We start from the raw sequence: 23,242 nt of genomic DNA, 5'->3' as shown, positions 1-23,242 counted from the left end.
ACTGCGGTAATGTGTACAGCATTCAATCATTTTTAATTACAAGCTAATTAATTAATGATTGCATACTGATTACATGTTTTTCTGTAATTGCAATGTAGCCTGGAAACTGTCATGTAAATCGTGACCTGAAACACTTCAGTTAACCAACATGCTAAAGTTTGATTTCTTTCATAATCACGGTGTGAAATGAATGCATGTATTCACACGGCTGTGATTTGCTCTCACCTCTTTCACAACGCCGTCAAATCTGGCACAGTCCACTTTAACCTCTGCCTGCACAGCGGGGACTTATTTACCCAAGTTCCTGGATGTAGTCAATGGTGTGGAGGAAGCACTGGTCCGGAACGAGGGAATACCTTGGAGGAGCGGCGCAGAGAAAGAGCCCATTCAAAGCTGGAATGACAAATAGGTGAGTCTGTTTACGTACACGCTGTTGACTCAAGTATGCATTTGGCTCGGTGGGTTATTGCTGGGTATTCGGGAATAAATCTGAACCTTTCAGGGCTACTGAGGTCCTGCAAAACAATGCCAATCTGTTTGGTTTAAAGCCACATATTTCAAAGTGATGGCTTTCCTAATGCCTCTTCACTGCTTCTTGTGTTTTGTACTGTACCTAGTCTTTGGAAATTACTACTGAAATGATTGTGCACCTAAAATTGTCATGTAGTGAAATATTTTTTTTTATTATTATTATTATTTATTCATAATATATAACAGTATAAAATATGATATTAGCAATATAGAAAGCGGTCAATATAATTTTATGGGCCGACAATGAAAATATTAGATTTTTTTTTTATCCTGCATACAAAACTCAAGTTCATGTTCTTAGGTCATGTTTAAAAAAAGTTTAGATTTTTTAATTATTATTTGTTTTACTTCATAAATGTTTTTAGCACTCATATGTACACACACAAACACAAAAATTAATAAATTTAATCTAGTGGGAACAAAATATAACTAAAAGTATTTTTTTTTTTAGATATCAACCTCAAATTTTGATTACATGTTTAGATTCATGGCTGTTGATTTTCACACATTTTGAAAGTAATGTTTTGGTAAAATAAGTATTTAATATGATTTTTTTTTTTTTTTTAAGTACAAAAGTACATTGTACATCTTGTGTATCATAAAAATAAACGTGTGTGTGTGTGTGTGTGTGTGTGTGTGTGTGTGTGTGTGTGTGTGTTTTCATGTTATGTGACTTATTAAAAATTTACTTTGAATTGAATTTACAAGATAATTTACAACTGTTCAAGTTGGAAATTTTAGATTTCATTTCAGGTCTAGGCTCAAAAATGTAATAAATGGATCATAACTCTTTAATAAATATAATTTAATACAATGAAATCCCCTAAAAATAGAAAATATCAAATAATAATAAAAAAGCAACCAAACTAAAATATAATACATTAATTTCATGGAAAGGGCTCCATCTGATAAAACTAAACTCTGTTGGCAAACAAATACATGGTTTTCTACATGGCAATAGTCTGTCTGCTTGAATGTGATGATCAGATCATCCTCCCAGTTTTCAGTCTTGTACAGAAAACAAGGCTTTTTTATTGTAATTTTTTGAGCCATGCATATAAAGAGTAGCATGACGCTACATTACAGGCCTGATATATCTTGAAGCACTGAGTCAAAGATAAATGCTTTCTTGGATTTCCGATGTTAAGTTGTATTCCCCATTCCAGGATACAGAAAAACATGAAAACACCAATAGTTTGTTATAGCATAACATATAACATTGTAATTATAAATGCAAAAGCATACAGGCCTGTATGAATGTTACTGTTTGGAGACATTCTTGTGGCATCACCACAAAGGCTTTTCCCGATGCAGAAACTGCTGATCGTGGAGGTGTTACAGTTGCAGTGGACTTCAGGTCTTCAGACATGTCAAAGCTCTGGCTGATACTGCTGTATTTCTACCAGCTTTAATAATGAATATTGGCAGCGCCGCTAACATTGTGGGCAGCATGCCAACATACATTTGCTGACAACTGAGTGGTCCCTCGAGAAACAAATGTCAGCATTGCAATCTCTTGCAATATTAAAAGGGATAGTTTAACTGTCAGCGTTTATTCACTCTCAAACCCATGAGACTTCGTTCATCTTCAGAACACAAAGTAAGATATTTGTAATATTCTCTCAACATTTATGTTTATCTGTTCAAAGTGCATGCAACCAGAACTTTCACAAATCAAAAACAAGATCACATCAGCTTGTGTCAGTCAAGCACGTCTGAGCTTTTTCTGATGAGCTCTATGTATGTGTTGATCAATGTTAAATTAATCAATAAATGAATTAAAGCCTATAAATTAAATCCATTCATCATATAAAGGGATTATGTCTCTTCAGAAGACATGAATTCATTTGGATTACTTTTACAAAGCTGGAAAGGGTACAGTAAGTTGCCCTTGTGAAAATTTGCTAAATTGTATCTGATCTGCACTTATTGTGTACTTAAAATTATTATTATTATTATTATCATCATTATTATTATTTTAATGTACTTTCATAAATTACACAAGTGCACTTTTGTAATAAAGTAACATTACAGGTTGTAATTATGTTTTAAATCATTTTAATATTGGTTTGCTGGCTTTAAAGAAGTAGACCTGTATTTTGATGTGCTGACTAACACACTAAAGCAAAAAAACATATTAAAGCATAACTTTAACTGTAGTGTGTTGTTCAATATTACATCGAAATTACATTTTAAGTTAATAACTTACATTATATTTTACATTTATATATTTTATATTTGAAATGTACTTAATCATTACAAATGTGAAATTATAAATATATTTAAAAACACAAGATATACAAGTTTCATTAGAAATTACATTAAATATATTTTAGTTTGTCAGTACATCTGACATTACAATTAACCATATTTCTAAGACGATTATGCAATTACATATAAAGATAAATATAACATCCTACTTACGAAGGTCAAAAACACTCTTAATTTCAACTAACTAAAATAAATATAAATGTAAACTATAATATATTTTAATTTGACCACAAATAGCATGGAAATAAACTGAAAACCCTACATTCAGCTTGCACTCAAGTATATTATTTTAAAATATATTATTATCATATTAAGTACACTCTTTAAAGTATACTTTACTTCTTTTTAACAAGGTGAATTATGACAGAATGTTCATTTTTTGGTGAACTGCCCCTTTAAAGCACCACGGCAGCCTTTACCACTGCCATTAAGCTGTGTCAAATGAACCTTTGCTTGTTGAACATCTGTTATCTACAATCGTATTTCAAACACAAGTTCTTTTTATTTCTTGACTGTAAATAAGGCTTCATTTCCAATCCTGGATGATATTTTGGTCTTGTGGTGCTTGTACTCGTAACAGCCTGGGGCTTGCCAGTGTCCCTCAGGCTTCTGGGAAGATGAAATAGTGCGCTGTTTCAAGAGGAGCACACTGCTTCAGCCACAGGTTTAAATTAAGCGTGGTGGAGCAGCGTCGAACCCCCTCCGGCCACATAGGAAAGAGAATAACTCATGTATGGCAGCATGAATGCGCCCGGCTGATACGCTGAATGTACACAAGAGGAGAGACACGAGGGGTCAAGTCATCACACGTATCGCTTGAGCAGGGCACGGTGCACCTTCTGCCGAGCTTATTTTGGTCTTGCTTTTCATTTTTGGTTTCACACCACGACACACAAATCAAATATTAATGAGCAATGTGCGTCAGAAAAGAAGGCTGGGAAGTTTGTTTCCACTTTAGAGAGCCAAAAAGAGAAAAAACTTGGTTTACCTTGATCATTTCTTCAAATGTTCCTACCGTTCATAAACAAACAGGATCTCATTATTATGCTATTCTTTCCACAACGGTTCCTCCAGCAAAGAGTGAAGCATGTATTATATCTCATTCATATCTCATGTCTTCACAATGCTGATCCAACTCATGGAACAAGTCGTCTGTTTTGTATGTGCATGTGTGTGTGTGCGTGTGTGTGTGTGTGTGTTGTCAACAGCAAGCATGGCACCACACAGAGCGAGCGTCCCCTCAGTGCTGGTGTTGTTCCTCAGGGATCTGTGTTTGCTAGCAGAGACCCTTCATCGGTCCAGTCTAAGTCCCCTGCTCCTGCTTTCTGTGCGCCTGCTGGAACTCCTGCTTTGCTTGGGCCAGCATGTCCTTGTAGAACTGCATGCCTTCTTTCTTTTCCTTCAAGGCGTTCTTCAGAGCGGTTCTTAAGGATTCATTTTCTTCTAGTTGCAGTGCCAAACTGTATGGACAAAAAAAATGCATTTAATTACTCATCTGAAGCAAGAAGATTGAGAGAGCATCACTATTACAATTGCTCATATTATATATAATGGTTTTAACTTGTTTAGCATGCTTATGATCATGGCAATGTTAATGTGTTTGGCCTAGCCGGAATAGTAGATCTACACTGCTGCTACAGCAAAAGAGCAAGTGACAAGACAACATGCTGCTGTGAGCATGTGTGAAATACTGCTGCTAACATATATATGAAATAACCCCCATATAACATGCATAAAAATCACCCCGCAGTAGATCTATACAGGTGGGGCTGGAGAAGGTGGAGGGTTTCTGCTACAGCACTAGCTGAGTATCTGAGTGTTGAGCAGCGAGCTCATTGGCTGCTGATGCAAAAAGAAAACAATCAGTTATTGATTATATCAGATTGCACCATCTAGAGTCTCATGACTGAACACTGTATTTGTTAGACAGACATGAATGGTACCCTGTGTGGCTAGTAAGAGCTATGATGTTCTGAGTTGATGGTGATTCTGCAGGAAAAGTGCACGATCCAAGCTTTCCTGATCACACATGAGACATGCTTTATATTAAGCATCTCAAACTAAGCCTCCAGTTTAAAGCCACTTGTCAAATGTGTGTGCTGTTTAATTTCACAATGCATTAGTTTTATGTTCGACTTCAAAACCTAGGTACATACTGAACTGCCAACGTCAATGTCATTTCAATTTAACATAAAGCCAGTTTCAATAAATAGAGGCGAGTGCAAGTGTCCAGGAAATTTGCAGAGTAAAGCTGCAAGGTTTTGCCAGCAGCAGGAAGGTGCCATCAGATTAAAGACATTTTAAAGCATTTCACGGGCAAAGGGTCTATGATATATTGTATATTGTCAGTATTGTTGTGATGTATGAATCATAGCTCACTTTTTTGTAGGTCAACACTGTGAATCGAAGCCTGATCTTGAACACGTGTGACCAAATTGAACACATTGCCAAATTTGCACGGATAATCTTCTACCCTCACTTAAGTTTCCAGATCTCATGGATGCCTATATAAATTTCACTTCAGAACTAAATAACTTTGTATTTTAAATTCTGCAGATTTTCTCTGACAATCAGGACAAAATACTGTGAACAAAACGAGTAATTCAGTGATCTAGATACTGGACATGTGTGTAATGTATATCCACTTTTAAGGAAAAATCTTATTCATTGCTTAACTGTTTTATTAAAAGATAATAGAGCTGGTCATACAAATGTGTCAGACAATGCCTTGGTAATGCAAAAGTTCACAGATGGTGTGAGATGTAAATGGTCACCACTTTATAGAGGATGATCAGATATTAATGTTTGCGTTGCTGGAATAGCATGCTACTAGAATGAAACTAGTAGCCAGGAAATGACCAATCCTGAGCGGTGACATCACTACACTCTTTCTACCAGCATGGTTCTCCAGTACAGAAATCAAAGCTGAGAATGGTTTATACTGAAACAAGCTCAAATGGAAATAACTGTAAACATTCTTTACCGTTCGTAGAGCTGTTTGGCTCAATGGTGGAACACCAGCTTAATTGTCATTTGTATATTGTCATTCACTGTCTACATATTTGTATTTTTTATTCTTTTATTATGTGTTTTATGTTCTGTCGCTGTCATTCTGTTGTACTGCGGAGCTTCTGTCACGAAAACAAATTCCTCGTATGTGTAAACATACCTGGCAATAAAGCTCATTCTGATTCTGATTCTGATTCTGATTGACAGCTGCTAAAATATCTTTTAGTACTACAATGAGGTTGCATGTGAATACTTAGTTTAGGAAGAAAAGCCGTACCGTGCTTTGAGTTCACCAAGTTGAGCATCACGGGTGACATCAGAGGGGCTTCTGGGAGACGAACCCTCCTGTTTGTCAGGGAGACTCAGAGTGCTGCCTGAGCTTCCTACATCAGCCAAGAAAACCCAAAGATTTCAGTTGGAGATAATTGCTTTTTGATATAATATTCAATGAACCTTGGTTTCAGTGAGACTCCTATCATGAGAAATATCATTCAAATTCAGTCTAGACGAGACCATACAGAACCTGTTCTACTCCTATTAGATGTTTGCAGACTCGCTTCTTTCCTTAAGTCCAGTTTGGTTTTCTCCAGCTGCTGCTCCAGTAAGACTGACCGCTGCCGTTCCTGTCGGAGTTTCTGCTCCGCTTCTGCACACTGGCGCTTCGCCTCCTCCTCACTGTCACATAAATGAAGACAACAGTCATTCCCTTGAAAACACACTGCATGGCCCATATGCCAGGGTTTCCCAAACGGGGTTTCGTGAGGGAAATGCAGGGGGTTTGTGAGTTAATGAAAAGCTAGTAATTCATAATATTGTCGGTAAGATTATAATGAAAACAAAGGGCCACACGATAATTAAGATATCGCTTGCTGCAATTATCAAATCAGATCCTGTGATTTAATGAAATCATGCAGAGTGAAGCAGGAGCAGCTTGTGATCCAGTGTTTTCAGCGTTTCATTCACAGTCAACACAGTGAATACAAGTTTAAAGTGCATATGGGAATGCAACGTATGCTTTTTTGTATGAAAAATATCAATTTTCAAAACATAATAATCACTTTAATGTAGCTTGCAGCAACAGTTGTACACAGAAGCAGCTCCAGGAGCATGACGTACGAGGTCAGCATTACACAAGAGCCGGTGAGTCTCGTGAACACCAACGTTTGTTAACATTTGTTATCGAAATCCTCAGATATTCTTCTTTACAAATCCTCGTTTTGTACTTCTAATTAGTGACTGTTGTTTTGTTTTTATGTCTCCACTGTGTTTCTGCATGTGCCAAATTTTCATTTTTGGGTGAACTAACCCTAAAACGTAAAATCTTAAACGTAAAGTAAACATTAAATGGGTTTGGCTGACAAAACATTTTGGGAAGCCCTGACATCAGTGCTGTTGAAGCTTTTGAAAGATTCTTTGATTAAGCAGATTCAATGGTTTGAAGTAACAGTGGGTGAACAGCACTCAAAGGGACACCACACACCTATGCTCTTTCCAAACCCATGTAACGTTCTTTCATCCATGGAACCCTACTGAAGATATTTTGAAGAATGTCACTCATAACATAGCCACTGTTTCTGTCCTACCTGGTTTGCTGTACTTTGCTCAGCTCCAGCAGTCTGTCTCTCTCCACACTGGCAGCTTGATAAAGAGCCTTGTACTCCGCACACTGAGCCTGGAGCGCTGGGATTTTAACAGCACACTCGGGACAGGCTGCCTGTGCATCTCTGAAATAACATGCATTGCCTTCACTCACGATGCTGTATTAGATAGAAGGAGACACTGAAGGAAGTGTGTGTGAGTAAAACTACAGTGAAAATTACTCCACTACACGTTCCAAGTCACCAATTCCAAAATAACTTGAGTAAAAGTCGTAGAGTTTCAGATTTTAACAGTAATTATGTATTTTACTTATAATACATGTAGGCTTGAATATGCTATAGTCAAAGAGACATGCAAACAAAATGTTTAGTCCAAAAATCTCCGTTTATTTGTTGTCGACTAAGAATGATGATACCTGGCAGAGTTTGACTCCCTGCTGTTCTCATGTCGTGACTTCGAGGGCCTGGTGTTCGTTTGACTCTTACTCTGCTACAGACACACAAAACATGCATAAGCAGGAGCAACAGAAGACAGCGCTGATGATGTGATGGGACGTGTGGTACCATGAGGGCGAGCTGCTGGATCTCCTGCTCCAGCTCTTTGACCTTGTTCTCCTTCTCTGACACCATGGCTCTGAGCTGCTGGATGAGCGAGGCGTGCTGCTGGGCCTGGCTGTGCAGGTGTCTCTCCAGCCCCTGCTGAGCCTCCTCACGCTGGGAGCCGTTCTGACTCAGATGCCCGAGCATGGCCTGCCACTTGGACTGCTGCTTCTGTCAGAGGAGCGAGTCAGAGATCAGCCCTGCTCAAATATTCAATATCTCCAGCTTGTGTTGGAGGAGGGAGTTCAGAGGTCAGTCATCTGTTTGCTATTCCTGTTTGTTTGTTATTATTTACAAGAATATCTTTCTACACTATATTACTATTTACAATAATGTCTGTTCGATATCTTCCATTAGATTTCATGTAAAACACAGGAAAACTTTAGATTAGGGAACACTATTCACTATTTACTAATTAGCATGATGAATATTGCTTGCATAGGCTGTTTGTTAGTACTTTTAAAGTACATATTAATGCCTAGTTCTGCCTGACCATATTCTGGATCCCTTAACCCACCCTATACATAAACATAACTACCATATCAACTACCTTACTTACTAATAAGCAGATAATTAGGAGTTTTCTGAGGGAAAAACTAACAGAGCTAATAGAGTGTATACGTTACGCAGCTTAATCTAAAGTGTTACCAAAATTCTGCTCATACTGTACATATCAGATAAGTTATTTATTCATACAAAAACATTTATTTACATTTATATTTATGCATTAAATACTGTTTATACAGGGTAAAAGATTGTTATAGATTTTTTTATTACCAATATTAATGAAATTGTTGACATTAATAAATAGTGTTGCAAAGTTGTGAAAAATTTCCAGTAGATTTCAGGAAACTTTACAAAAGTCCATGGAATGTTTCCTAAATCTATTTTCCACTTTTTGCAGCACTATTAATTAATTAATTGAACATCAGAGTATTTTATTATAACGCTGTCTAACTGTTTAATCTTGAACCTTGTATTTTAGCAGCTTGCGAGTCATACAGTATGTATTGGGTTCTTATAGTATCTTCTCCAAAAAATTGGATTTTAGAATTTGAAATGTTCTTCACAGTAAAGAAGAAATGTTCACTGAAAGGTTTTCCTCTTTTGAAAGCTATGTTTTTAAGAGTGTATATATTTGCACATTCTGTCCTGAGTTATCCCACAGTAATTCCAGAATCAGTTACCAGTAAGGCATCGACCAGCTCATTGTCGTGTTTGCCTTTATCCAGCAGAGTGCTGATCTGGCTCTTCAGGGATTTGACTTCTGTGCTCAACACTTTGTTCCTGGATTTAGAGGCCTCCAGTTTCTTCTTCATGTCTGAGTGCTCTTCAAGCAGAACTTCATAATCCACTGTGAGCTTCTGCAGAGAATCATTATTAAAATCTTATAACTCAAATAGACCCAGGAAGATGTTTAATCAACGTGCATAACCTCCAGTGTGTCCTTCCTCTCCCTCTCTATGTGACGGATGTGGCTGAGGTTTCTGTCTTGGGTCTTCAGTAGGGCTCCTGTTCCTGGGATCTCCTCCTCCAGGCCGAGGTCACATAACTGCTTCCTGTGAGAGGACTGGCTCAGCTGCTGTTCCAGGTCACGCACCTTCAGTTTATAAAATGTTTAACAGTATTAAGTGACCGATGAATACTATGAATACAACAGAGCAAATTCTAATAATGAAACCATGGAAGCCTGTTTCTATCACGGAATAGAAAAAAATCATTTTTTTTCTTATAAATTAAAACTTTTTTTGTCACACTTCTCAGAATTGTGAGATATAAACTCACAATTCAAACATTTAGAAGAAAAAAAAATTACATTTTGAGATAAAGGGCCCTATTTTAACAATCTAAATGCGGGGTGTGTCCAAATCCACTTTTACTATTTTAACGACAGAAAAACGGTTTGCGCACCTGGGCACATGGTCTAAATGATCTATTCTCTTAATGAGTAATGGGTGTTTTTTGGGCATAGTATGCAATAAACCAATCAGAGTCTCATCTTCCATTCCCTTTAAGAGCCAGTTGCGCTCGTGCCATGACGGATTTGCTATTTACAAGCGCAAAGACAGAACGTGTCTCAGAGATGAAAGACAAATTTGAAAGAAAGATTGCTCGTGTGCAATCTGATACATGCAATGACTTTCCATTATGACATGTAGGCATTTTTATATTTAATTAGCCTACAAAAAAATTTTATGCATTGCAATTCTTTCATTTTTAATATTTGTCATCTTTGTGTGCTGCTGTGCATCCCTGTTTAATAAGCAGCGTGTACGCGCATTGTGAACCCGCTATACTAACACGCTCTTTAAATAACAAAGAAAAAACATTGTGCCAGACTTCAGACCAGGTTTGAGTTGGTCTATAGCGCAGTCAATTTTCAGCTCCTTAAAATAGCAATGTGCCTGAACACACCTCTTTTTTAGACCAGCACGCCCATGTGCGCAAAAATGAGCGCAAATGCATTTGCTAATTAAACGATGTGGCACTGTATGGGAAATGCAAACGGCACCAGACTGAAACTAGCAAACACTCTTGCGCTGCGCCAACCCGATCTCACGGCAATTCGTACATTTTTCACAAGGTGGCTTATTCGTATGAATTCGTACGACCACACTCGTACAAATTCATACGATTTTTGCCAAATCGTACATATTTTACGAGTTGCACAATTCGTATGAATTTGTACAAATGACCTACACCTAACCCCGCCCCTAAACCTAACCGTCCTTGGGGTTTAGACAAATCGTATAAATTCGTACGAATAAGCCACTTCGTAAAATATGTACAAATTGGTTGTGAGATTTGAGAGAGTATTATAGGGCCCAAAAAGTTAATTAATATATTTATGTTGTAGCAGAAACAAGCTTCCATATGGAATGATTGTTTCAAGCTAGCTTCAATTCTGTCCAATGTGTGATTAGTGGATAATGACTCTTTGGATACTTTTGCAGAGATTTATATTTTTTTTGTAAAATGTTAGCATAAATATAAAAGTATTACCGTGATTATAACAGCATTTCTTCGTAATTTCAGGAAAAATGTCAAAAATTGTGCAATATTAATTCATAATTGCAAGAAAAAAAAGTTACTTACAGTTTACAGTTACTTTAACTTTTTATTCCATGGTGAAAACAAACAAACAATTGTTTGGGTTTAAATTCACTATTCTGTTTTTATCTCATAATACTGACTTTCTTCTCAGAATTGCAAGAATTGCAGATTCTGAATCACAACCAAATTTTTCTAAATAGTAAGACAGTTGTGAGACAATAGCAATATGTGACCTTGAACCACAAAACCAGCCAAAATCAAGACTTATGCATCAGTGAAAGCTGACTAGATAATCTCTCCATTGATGTGTGGTTTGTTCGGAGGACAATATTCAGCTGGGATACAACTACTTGAAAATCTGGAATCTGAGGGTGAAAAAAAATCGAAATATTGAGAAAATCATCTTTAAAGTTGTTCAAATGAAGTTCTTATCAATGCATATTACTAATACAATATATTTACAGTAGGGAATTTACAAATAAAGATATTTAGAAATATCTTTATCTTTATAATAGAAGTAAAAAAAGAAAAATCTATAATTTGGACCCATATGATGTATTGTTGTCTATTGCTACAAATATATCTTTGCTACTGCTTTTGTGCTCCAGGGTCAAATATATAAACTCTGAATTCTGCCTTTCTTTCTCGCAGTTTGGGTTTACATTTTGCAAAAAGTTTCTCACAATATCTCGCAATTTGGCTTTTTTTTTTTTTGAATAATGCAGAAAAAAGACTTTAAACTCAGAACTGAAAGGTAAAAAAAGAGTCTATTTCGAATGACAAATTTCAATTATGAAAGAGCACTTTTGCTCTGCTTTTACAGAACAGCCATTCTCAATGCATGAAAGCTGATAAACATGTCTCAGTATCTAAAGTTGTGCATGAAGACTCACTCTATTCTGAAGGGCGAGGATCTGCTGAGAACGTCCTCTCCAGCCTCCCGGGTTACACAGTAACTGCTGAATATTGACGTCCTCGCCCACCTCACAGCTCAACACCTGACAAAACACTTCCACTAAACCATCACATGAGTAAAACTGATGCTTACCGAAACCATTTATTGTGAGCGAACCTTGTGTGCTATTTTGAACTCTTGTTTGAAGGTCTGGATCTGGTTGCGGTATTCAGTCATTTTGAGTTGGGCTGTAGATAGTTTCTCCTGCAGGGATTTTACTACGGGACTGTTCTACACAAAAACACAATGAAGAGAATGTCACTCAAAACAGTTGCAAATGTCTAATCAGTGATGATCAACACAATATTACCTCAAGATGGTCGTTCTCAGTCCTTGAATCCTGTTTTTTGGTTGTCTTCTTGCCAGGATTAAGTAACAGTGTGGCCTGAAGCTGATAAAACAGAAATGATATTGATGAAACACCACAGTCAGAAGAAGCTGACAGAAGCAACGTTCAACACATCATCCTGCACCACAGCACAGTGCACATAAACTTCTTTACCTCTTTCTCCAGTTCTTTGACTCGATTGTTTGCTTGTTTAGTTTTGGTCTTCTCTCGTTCTATTTCAGCGGCTAATTCTCGAGTCTTTTTTGACAGTTCCACAATTTTGGTTGCTGCTGCATCTCCTGCCAGACCAGCAATACCTTCAGAAAGAAAGCACAAAAGAGACCGTCACACACTCATTATACCCCAGACTCAATGCACCTAATGTATGAATGACATTGCATTAGGATGGCATGAAAAACTGCATCTTTTAAGTTATAAACACTAATGTTTTTGAAAGAGAATGCATATTTTTGTTTAACATGGATGCATTAAATTAATACCTAATTAATTAATCTATTTCAAAAAATATTTTGTCCGTCAAAGCCTCAAGCAGTGCAACAGGTTTCCGGATGTAACTGTTTTTGGGCCACTATCAAGCTCAAACAATAGAAACGGTGCAGTGGATACCTGCTAAAGCCAGTCTTTCCTCCTCTCTCTTCTTCTTCAGGTGTTTTATCTCGAAGTCTTTCTCACTCAGAAGTTTATGAAGTCTGCCGTTCTCATCTCTCAGCTCCCTCACATGATCATTCAGTTGCTCGTTTTCATTCTGCGTCACTCTGAATTAGAGTACAATTACTATTTCATTAATACACAGACAGTGCATATCGAATTAACACATGGTAAGTATATATGTGTGTGTGTGTGTGTGTGTTTTATAAGTTATATAGTTATGCAATTTTGAATAACAAAAAAATAGAGAAGGAGAACCCATGCAGAGGTTATTAGAATTTTAAAGGAAAGTGATAAAAACTGAAAAATGAGCAGGACTCATTTCTGGCATAATGGAATGTGTTGTTGTCCTGAACGGATGTTGTTCTCATGATTATATTTGTGATTGCAGCTCTCATGTGTCACCTTGTGTTGAACAGGTCCATCATGTCATCGTCCTCTTCTGTGAGGTTTATATTGTCCAGAGCGTTGGAGTCGGTCTTCTTCATCTCCAGTCTTCTCTGGATGCGCTGCACTTGTTGCTCCTGAAGAGCTTGAAACTGAAGCCTCAGCTGCTCCTTTATCTGATCACTGTCACCATCCATCACTGAGAGATCAGAGACAACACGACACATCTGACACATGGCGTGAGAGCTTGCTTATGCAAACTAATGCAGTTATAGATGAGAGCTGTCCAAACATGCTTCAAAGACAGAAAGAGACAACATTACACCTGCTTCAGCTCATTTACACGACTTGTCTGTTTGTTTGTTTTTTACTATTATGTTACTGTGTTATGATATATGTACGATATTAGAGAAATGTCGATTATTTTAGACAAATAAACGTTTAAGTTAGCATTATTATAGTCTAACGTTACAGTCCGGCGAGGATTCTCAAGCGGTCCGATTACACCTGAACAAAAACTTACCGCACTACTTTAGATTCCGATCAACTTAGTTAAGAATTGGCATTGTTATTGATATGGTTATGGTTATAAATTCATAAAAAACGCATATCAAAGAGAGTATATCCCGTGATTGAACAGACACGAGCGGTTTCCTGTCTGTTTGTAAACACGACCGTCTCCGTGGAAACGCGTTGCCACGCTCTCAGAGAAAAAAAGGTACAAAAGATGTCAGCTGTACCTTTGATTCAGACTCTGAATTTCAGAGTATTACTATGTAATATTTAGGTACTAATATGTGCACCTGATGCAGTAATATGTAACTTTAGGTCACAAAAAAAACACCCTTGAGGGATAAATAAGGCACAAATGTGTACCTTTTGAAAGGGTGATAGCTTTTGTACCTTTTTTTCTAAAAGCGTAGGAAGCGCGTGGGAGTAATAGGTCACTTGTTACAAATAATTCATAACAACAGGAATGTAACACACACTATATAAAAATGTTAGATTTTTTTTAAGGCCGAAACAATCAACAAAAGCCTAAAATAAATAACTAAATTAATTATCAGAGAAAGAGAACGTGAGAGGGGTTCTTAAAAACATCTGAGGAACCCTTTCACTATAAAGAACCTTTAGCCTGGAATGTCCTTAAAGTTTGAATAGTGTCATTGTACATTGTACATCCTATTTTTGTTATTGCTAAATCAGTCTCAGATCCTGAAAAAGTGTTTGTTCATCTTTGTTCTGAATCTCAGTGATATTGAGATGGTAACAAGGACCTGCAGTCCAAAATATCTAACTCTGACTTTCAGTTTGTACTTACACACTACAAACTAAGCAACATCATCTATAGAGATGAGCAAACCTGAGGCCAGCAGGGGGTCTCTGTGGTCTTTGCAAATCCAGACGAGTATCAGTGGCAGGCATTTCTGCCAAGTGTCTAAGTCACTTGTTGACTGAATGTAATAAACACAGGTTGGTTGCAGTTACTGGGTGTGACGGGCTGTTTCAGTAGTTCATATAAACCATGATGAAATCTAAATAACATAATTAGGAAATTCCTGTAAGTACATTGTGTGCAATTCAAACTTACACAATGTTCTCTCATTCTTAAAATACTGTGAAACATAGTGAAACTACACGTCTTTCTGTTCCCATAATCTTTCCCCTATAATTTGTCCAATAAAATACATCCATCATACTCCTGTAATGTCAAAAATAATCAAGAAATAAATGATTCTAATCACATGAATTGGATAAAAAAATAATAATAATAATAGTACATAAAAATTTAATAAACGTAGAATGGCAAGACCTCATCAGAGAAGAAGAAAAAGGGCCAAAAATACACACATCACAGTAATACATGGATGTAAAATGAGCAGAGTTTATTGGAATTACAACCGTTTATATTGGCAAAGATAAACACACTATCAGCTGAGATCCTCAAAATATATATCACTCTAAAAGTACAATTTGTGTCCTTTTTGAAATATGAAAAAAGTGCATTAATTACCTCACAGTAACAAAATAGATCTACAAAATAACAAGCTTGTCTCCTTCCTCATGACACTCTGGAGCAGTGGTGAAGACCCCATATTGTGTTCAATGCATTGTACAGTTTCAGATGATGGTTTGTGGTCCTGGAATATCTTTTGTCTATTGACTTAATACAATGATACAAGAATGAATCTTGAGTTACAAGGTGCAAAGATCTTAATGTCACAGCTCTGTGCTGAAACAAGAGCAGCAGCATTTAGCAGAAATAACACTAATCCAAATATTGTTTTCATCAGTTTTTATCACTGATATGATACATAAATAATAGTTGGCAATAGCTACAATTCCGTTTCATACAGTACAATGTTTCTTAAACAAATGCAAGTTTAAAAAGAAAACAGTTTAAAGAAATAAATTTTTCTTTAAAAAAAAATAAAACTAAAAAACAATCCTAAATTATATGTTAGCAATAAATACAAAGGGACCCCTCAACAGCTGGTATTTTCAAGGATATCGCAGGAATCACTTTTTTTCCAGTGCCTTCTGCTCTAACGCTTTCTGTGCATCGTGAGGTTTGAGAACGTACTCTTTGTACATAGAGTAGATCACTCCTGCAAACAAAAAGACAAAATAGTGCATTAAACCATGCATTTCTCTGTAACTCTGAGGAAGGACGCATGTGTAAGCACCTCACCTAAAGTCATGGCTCCCACCACGAAGCCCTGCGCAGCCACACGCATGTGAATCAGGTGCACGGACATCTTCGTGTCTCCTCTGTTCTTCAGCTTGTACAGTCTGTACGCCACGATGCCAAAGAACCCAGCCAACCCTTAAAAGACATCACAGACACATGAAATATCATACATCAAACCGCTGAGCTGATGTATTGTAAGGGTTAATGTTTTGCATTTCTGTGTTTTAATATAAAGCCATGTGACTTAATAATGAGGTTCTTACTGCACACGTGAGAAAGTAACAAGTTATAATGTTTAAATGGTTTACCTGCAGGGACAAATGGATTCTCTTTGGCTTTTCTGATAAACTTGGATTCATTGTCTTCGTATTCCATGACAGTCATCTTGACTAAAAAATAATATTGAATAAAGATTAGATGTCACAAATTAAATGCCACAGTGCCATTCTGACACTTTTTACACTAGATAACCATAAAACATTTTCTATCACACTAAGCTTTTCTGTTGTTACAGGTTTATAAGTTGCCACATCAATTAATGACTTAATATCAGCCAGTTAAATGGTCAATAAATTAGTAAAGTACTAAGTTATTATAGGCACATTGTTTTTAATTAATTCTGAATTGTACCATATTGTACTGTAAAACGGAAGATATTTTTATTATTATTATTTTATTTATTTTTTTACTTGACTTTAGTGTGACTTGACTTTATTTGTGTGGTGTAGCAAGAGGATGTTAATGTTTTTCCATATAAACATAAAGAAAACTGAAAGGAAAGTTCAACTGATGACGAGTTGAGCAAGAGATTACTACTGACATGTTTTATGAAGGTCAAAAGAAGCATACAGGCCACTTAATAAACGATTTTACACAGTTCTTACTTGATAAAAAAATGATGTACATATGTAATCAAACATGAACAGCAATGGCAGTCTTTTGATTTACATCGTAATATCAGCTTTCAATGAAAAGATGCGACATTTCCTCAAGCGTTAGCAGTTTCTGGGAGCACACAAAATCACTGTCGCTGTTTGTAATTAAACTATAATATTTTATTATATTTGGGAAACAATCAGATATTAAATTAAGTTTATAACATACCTGTTTGAAGCTGTTGTGGAGCTGTCCTTTCTGCCGGTTCCCGGTTGAGAGCTGTACGCGTGAATGTCCGCCTGCCAGGAAACAAGAGTGATGTAATATGGCGTACGTCAAAGTGACGTAGCTATACGCGTTTTACAAAATAAAAGTTTTTCCCCCAAAACGATTGTGCGTTTTCGGAATATAAATCGTCTATTTTGTCACGAAAAAAAATATAACAACTGAGTTCATTGAGGAGTAAAACAACCACAAAAAAGGGTAATTGTTTATATGCATGTTTGAAATCATACGTTTTCACTGAAATTTTATTTTGAAGAAATAGGAATTTGAAACGAATTTGTTTCCAGTGAAGGGGCGTGACCCTTGCGTGCAAGTGCATGGGTTCTGGTCAGCAGTTCATTGCGTCTACATAAACAGCCTGTACTTTACAGTTTATCTTCAAAGACAGGAAATTACTTTTTATCTACGTCTCAGTATTATTTTACGTTTATATTAGGTTGTGCAATATTATTTGCATCATATTTACGACATTTAACGCACCTTTTGAACATGCCACATTTGTGAACAGGTAACTAGAGCTATGAGCTAGAGAACACTTTCACTGAGAACACTTCCACTGTAGAGAACTTGTTGTATAAACTCTGAAAACATGTACTTTTAACAGGATTCAAAATATATGAAGTTTACTCTGGTATGTTTAAGTTCTTCAAATTCTACTATTCATGTTATAACTGAGGCTGAATACATAGGTTATTATCTGTATGTATGTCTTGTCTGAACTCAAAATTGATCAAATATGAAGTGTTATATACAATATGAACAAATTAAATGCTCAGCACCTGAACTGTAATACTGAAATGAGTCGCTAGGTGACTGTCAGATAAAAGCTGAGTCATTGTGAGTTTTGTAATATAAGCAGTGTTTGTTTACTATAGGCGCTATATAATAGCCTACAGAAGGTAGCAATGAATGTATTATATATTTCTGTAAATTACATGTAGATATAGGCCTTTGATGTTATTTATTTAAGCGCGGGTTATGTTATACATACACATACCTATATGTTGACAACATAATAGCCTATTAGTAAGGATGATTCAAACTTGCTTAGTGTGCAAACTCATGATGAATGGTGCAAAAACATGATTAACAGGTGGTGCCAAATAAATTCTCTATCTCTCTCTATATACATAATTAGAATAATACAAATAAAATTTGTAAGCATTTTGATGGATGATTTCTATTTTATGGATGCACACTTGAAATTTATTCTTAATAGTTTCATAGTCTTCCTTTGCTGGCCTCTAATCATGTGCGGATTTATTTTGTTGTTCATGTTTTCATAATGTTATGTAATTCAAGTCTGTTGTCATAAGTCATGTTTATATTTGTTCAGTTTCTCAAAGTGTTTATTTGTTCAAAAAGCAAGCCGCTTTGTGTTCATGATTCTGAAGCAGAGATCTCGATTGCTGGGACCTCTATTTAAAGTTGTTTTTTAATAGTTTTAAATAACCTGTTTATTCATTGTTTTCAGTTTTTATTCTGTTTTTCTTAAATTGCACATGGATGCAGATTGTTGAATTTACAGTATGCCTAATGTATGCCTATGTGTGCTTATTACAAATTTATCCAATTAATAATTAGGTTGGTTTGTCTTTGCTTTTTAAGTGGTTTTCATGTTGGGGACAAAATCATCTGTGGCAAAAAGTGGTAGGGACCTCAATCACCTGCGAATTATGCCTTTGAAAATGTGTTAAGAGTAATAGGAAATTTACAAATGTGGTGTCATAACAGTGAATTTAGACTGTTGTAGTAATAAGCAACAGAGAGAATGTTAGTTTATAATTTGATAGTTTTTATTGTTGAAATTGCTCCATATAAACACAATCAGATTATTAAAAGCATATCTCAAAAAATATCAAGATTTCCACTTTGAAATTCATAGATGTTGATACGAAGTCAGTAGATGTTACAAATTAAAAAGTACTTGTTTTCTGATATAGTTTTCTAAACTATGGATAATGCTGGTGATGAATTGCTTCTTACATTTCTAAGTTGTAAATTATTTAGACAAGTGTCTGCTAAATGAATAAATCTAGAATGTCAATGAAACATGCAAAGGAAAATATTAGAAAATATCTAGGCTAGCGAATAAACCAAATAAGGAATAATGAAAACATTGATAAATGCAGTGGTGGGCCGTCAGGGTCAGCAGGGCCTTTCTCTGCTGGCTCAATAAAAATTAATTTGTGTGAAAACACTTTTTGTGTTATTATTATTTAGGTATCATTTTCATTTGTGTAATGTCCACAAAATTGCCTATGATTAGTTTAGTTGAGGTTGATCTGGAATATCTTACATAAAAAAAGTCTGCCCCAGCACAACTAGTGCTAGCCTTTTGGTCAAAGATGTCACATCTGATTTTTAACGCGAATTAGTGACAGAATCATCAGCCAATCAAATTTTGACGACAAAGGTTTTGTGCATTTCAAAGATTTCAACTATGAGTGGCTAACAGCTAGCACCGAGCAGAAGCTATTTGGCCATGTTTACTTTTGTAATATGATTAAGGGACATGGAATGACAGACGCATGGACTTTATTTACAGTGAGGGGTAAGTGCTTTATTATTTGATGAGTATTTAATCATGCACGTTGTTATGGAGGTGTCCGTGGTTGATAATACTGTGGCGTGGTGTGTGGATGTCCACCATTTGTACACTTTTGCTGTTGCGGGCACGTCGTCATTTAAGAGTGATTTGACTGTGCATAGTAACACGTGTATTGGTGGATTACTTTTACTGATCCATGTAGGGAAATTATTCTGCATTTAACCCACCCTAATCTAGCCTATTGTTGAACAGCTGTCATTTTTGTTGAGAGCCTGTGTGTGGCTTAATATGGGAACTATATGCATATGGCTGCATTATCTGTAACAGAGTTGTGTAAGACAGATGTTAAGGGTATTTAGTTTACAGTTTCTTACTGAAGGCCCTGACTGAAACCCCACGGTACGCTACTGGTTAAATGGCATGATAAATCTAACATTCCCTATGTGTAAATAATCAAAAATCCAATACCTCGACAAAACATAAAAATCTAAAAACAACTTAAACACCCAAGACAATTGATCAGTGCTAGTAAAAGAAGTTAATCTACATTCTGTATGCCAAACCCATACTTAAATCTTCATGAATAGAAAATCATTCTTAAATGTAAATTGTACATTCAAAGCATAGGAATTACACTATAATTAAGATGTCATGTAGCTGTATGTAACCGAAGAGGTGTAGTCAACACTGCCTCTGCGCGATCCACTTCTTGAGCCGGTACGAGACCCTGCTCTGGATCCTGTACGAGAGTTTGGTCCCGAGGACACGTTGTAGGGGCTGCTTATGCCTTTGGTAGACATCGAAGTAGCCTGGAGCATCTTCATGCCATTGTTCTCCTCCACCATGCAGTTATCCATGGCCTCTTTGTATGAGATTTTAAGTTTGGTTTTAGGACAGGTCAGGTTCTTAATGTAGTTCCTTGTGTCCTGCAGCTTCTGTGCCCCTTTGCCATCAAGCCATCCTCTTCGGATAGCCTCCTCAATGCTCACCCGGTGGCCAGTTTCTGGCTCTACGAGTCCACCCGTCAGGTACTGGAACTCCAAAAACCTCTGCCCTGCCTCGTAAGGCAGCCATTTCTCCTTAATGGCCTCTGCGGCGGAAAGTTTCCTCTTGGTCTTCACATCCTCAAAACCAGCATAAGCCTTCTGCGCTGGTTTTAGCTTGATGGACATGTCTTCATCAATAAGGCTTTGCTGTACAGCATCCTTCAGGGAGAGTCTCTGGCCAGTAGCAGGATTGACAATCCCTCCAGTGCAAACCTGGGCTTCTAAGAGCCGCTGAGCGGTGATGTTGTCCACTATGCCACGTCGCTGAGCCTCGGGGATGGTAATCTTCTCAAGGGTCTCTGTATCAAAAATGGCTCCCACTGGGCTATGGTCATCAAAAATATCATTTGGAGGGGAGAGCGTAATGGATACGCTAGCAAAACGTTTGCGGACAGTTGGAGATGATGGCGCAATCTGTGTTGGACTGCTGCAAGTAGCAACATCCTCAGGACTGCTGGAGCAGATGGAAAGCTCAGAACCACTGCTTTTGCTTGTGATCAGACCTGCAAACTCATGGAGTGTCAGAGTCCCGGCACGGTACTTGTCCAGAGTTTGTCTATCAATAACTCCCCTATCTAGGGACTCTTGAATGTCATACTGGGTTCCAGTTTTGCGATCAACAATAAGTAAACGCTTGCTGCCATCAGCTGTTTCGATAGTGATCTCCTCCCACTCGCACTCTTGTTCCGAAAGCTCCAGAAAAGTGTCATAGTCGATTAACTCTCGATGGTACGCTTCTCGTACTGTCATCTCTTTGCCAGTGTCAGGGTCTACAATCACCACTCTCCTCTTGCGCAGTGTGTTCTTTTGAGACGTCATTTGCTTTGGCTTCTTCTTGTCCTTCAAAGGTAACAGGATGAGCCCAGTCTTGGGGTCTTTGATGCACCTCTTTTTTAATTGCAGATATGTAAGGTTCTCATGAGTGTTGGGATCAAAGAAACCTTTGGTATCATCACCCTCGTATGCCAAAATCTCGTTCATTTCACGGTCGAAGTAACCTTTCCTGTAAGCCACTTCCACATCAATCCGATGACTCCCTTTAGGATCAATGATGCCACCACTGGCTATCTGAGCTTCCAGCAGTCTAATCCCATGACCCTTCTCTATAATCTCTTTCTCGATTGCTTGAAAGAGTGAGATGATCTTTCCTGTTTCAGGATCTTTGTATCCTGTCACAGCCTTTTCGGCAGACAGAAGCTTGTCTTTAAACTCCTTTCCCACAAGAGCTCTCCTCCATGCTTCGTCCACTGTCATGCAGACATTGTTGACTGGATCGATTATGAAACCAGAGGCAGCCTGGGCTTCCAGGAGCTCCAGGGTGGTTCCTCGCCGAAGTAGACCATCTTTCATGGCCTGGTAAAAGGGTAAGACCCTATCATTGGCCTCATCGTAGATACCAGCGATGCAATCAGAGCCACCTAGGTATGATCTTAGTCTGTACTCAATTTCTTGACCTGTTAGTTGTCCTCTGTTTACTTTATCCAAATCGGTCTGATCAAGCAAGTTGGAGTCTACAAGCTCTGTGAGTGAGACCTCACCACGGAGACCTTTCACTGTCAGTTTCTGACAGCTACTATCAGAGACAGTCTGACTGGTTTGTGTACAATGACAGCATGTAACCGGGCGCTGTTGCAATAACTTCAATTCCCTTTCCAAAGTCTCCTTCTTCATTATGAGCTCTGAGATCTCCTTGTCCGAGCTCTGAAGACGACTCTTGTAGCGTTCTTCCAGACTTCTCAGTTCAGAAGTCAATCTTTGGATCTCACTCTGCAAGGAGGCCTTGTCTCTGTGTACTTTGTCTCGATCTGCCTCACTCTGTCTGATCTGCCCTTCCTTTAACTCGTATTGGCTTTTCCAGTACTTGAAATCCTTGGTTATTTTATCAATTTCGTCCTGGAGACGTTGCTTCTGTTTGATCTCAGTTTCCAAGGAGAGTTTGATGCGCCGGAGCTCATCTTCGGAGCGCTGCTGCTTGTCTTTGTCTTGTTGTGACAGCTTCAGTTTGACTAGAAGACTATCTCTTTCATGCACAATTTCTTTGTAGTTGGCATCAGATCGCTGGATCATCATGGATGTCTGTGAACACAAAAGAGAAATGAGTTATTGATGAACTGTGTCAGATTATAATTCATTTAGAGGATTTAAATAAAGAAATAATTATAACACCAACACCATATTGATTCAAGCATAGTTAGAAAAAGAACAACAACAATTATTTATGTTATCAAAGCAAATACTAAAAAAGCTATTTGTGGAAGAACTGCAGGGCAGTGTTATGCAGAAATGTGCTTTCAAAGCATCATGCAGCGAAGTGTTATCCAGCAAAGCCATTTTGGATATAGCTTAAATTGGTGATGCATTTTTGATTCAGCTGATGTCGCGCAGAAAAA

The 23,242-nt window shown here is 37.3% G+C and overlaps 3 protein-coding genes across 6 annotated transcripts in view; all 3 read right to left on the bottom strand.

Annotated features, from left to right (window-relative positions):
* Positions 1-1,193: 1,193 nt before the first annotated feature.
* On the bottom strand, positions 1,194-15,163 carry ccdc13 (coiled-coil domain containing 13). 3 transcript variants are annotated; one of them, XM_052548586.1, is made up of 15 exons: positions 14,766-15,163; positions 13,421-13,601; positions 12,974-13,122; positions 12,521-12,663; positions 12,329-12,409; positions 12,136-12,249; positions 11,957-12,061; positions 9,445-9,609; positions 9,197-9,373; positions 7,974-8,180; positions 7,826-7,899; positions 7,395-7,535; positions 6,335-6,486; positions 6,089-6,194; positions 1,194-4,262 (listed from the first exon to the last, which is right to left on the bottom strand). In XM_052548586.1, exons 2-15 carry the CDS (start codon positions 13,597-13,599, stop codon positions 4,106-4,108), a joined length of 1,950 nt encoding a protein of 649 aa, XP_052404546.1. In that variant the 5' UTR covers positions 13,600-13,601; positions 14,766-15,163; the 3' UTR covers positions 1,194-4,105. The 3 variants fall into 3 exon arrangements, with proteins under 3 accessions (XP_052404546.1, XP_052404545.1, XP_052404547.1); XM_052548585.1 differs by lacking the exon at positions 14,766-15,163 and adding an exon at positions 13,926-14,057; XM_052548587.1 differs by lacking the exon at positions 14,766-15,163 and adding an exon at positions 13,926-14,057 and having other exon boundaries at positions 7,826-7,896.
* Positions 15,164-15,263: 100 nt separating this feature from the next.
* higd1a (HIG1 hypoxia inducible domain family, member 1A) lies at positions 15,264-17,313 on the bottom strand. The gene is made up of 4 exons (XM_052548595.1): positions 17,199-17,313; positions 16,403-16,483; positions 16,095-16,229; positions 15,264-16,011 (listed from the first exon to the last, which is right to left on the bottom strand). The coding sequence occupies exons 2-4, from the start codon at positions 16,476-16,478 to the stop codon at positions 15,923-15,925; spliced, it is 300 nt and encodes a 99-aa protein (XP_052404555.1). The 5' UTR covers positions 16,479-16,483; positions 17,199-17,313; the 3' UTR covers positions 15,264-15,922.
* Positions 17,314-19,029: 1,716 nt separating this feature from the next.
* dspa (desmoplakin a) overlaps positions 19,030-23,242 on the bottom strand; it is a 28,978-nt gene continuing 24,765 nt past the window's right edge. For both annotated transcript variants that reach the window (XM_052548580.1, XM_052548582.1), the window contains exon 24: positions 19,030-22,928. In XM_052548580.1, coding sequence (XP_052404540.1) covers positions 20,448-22,928 — 2,481 coding nt within the window. In that variant the 3' untranslated portion in view covers positions 19,030-20,447. The remainder of the gene's footprint in view (positions 22,929-23,242) is intronic.

Source organism: Carassius gibelio, chromosome B2, assembly GCF_023724105.1.
Source record: "Carassius gibelio isolate Cgi1373 ecotype wild population from Czech Republic chromosome B2, carGib1.2-hapl.c, whole genome shotgun sequence".
In the NCBI taxonomy this organism is placed as follows: domain Eukaryota; kingdom Metazoa; phylum Chordata; class Actinopteri; order Cypriniformes; family Cyprinidae; genus Carassius; species Carassius gibelio.
This window is presented reverse-complemented; position numbering and strand designations above follow the sequence as displayed.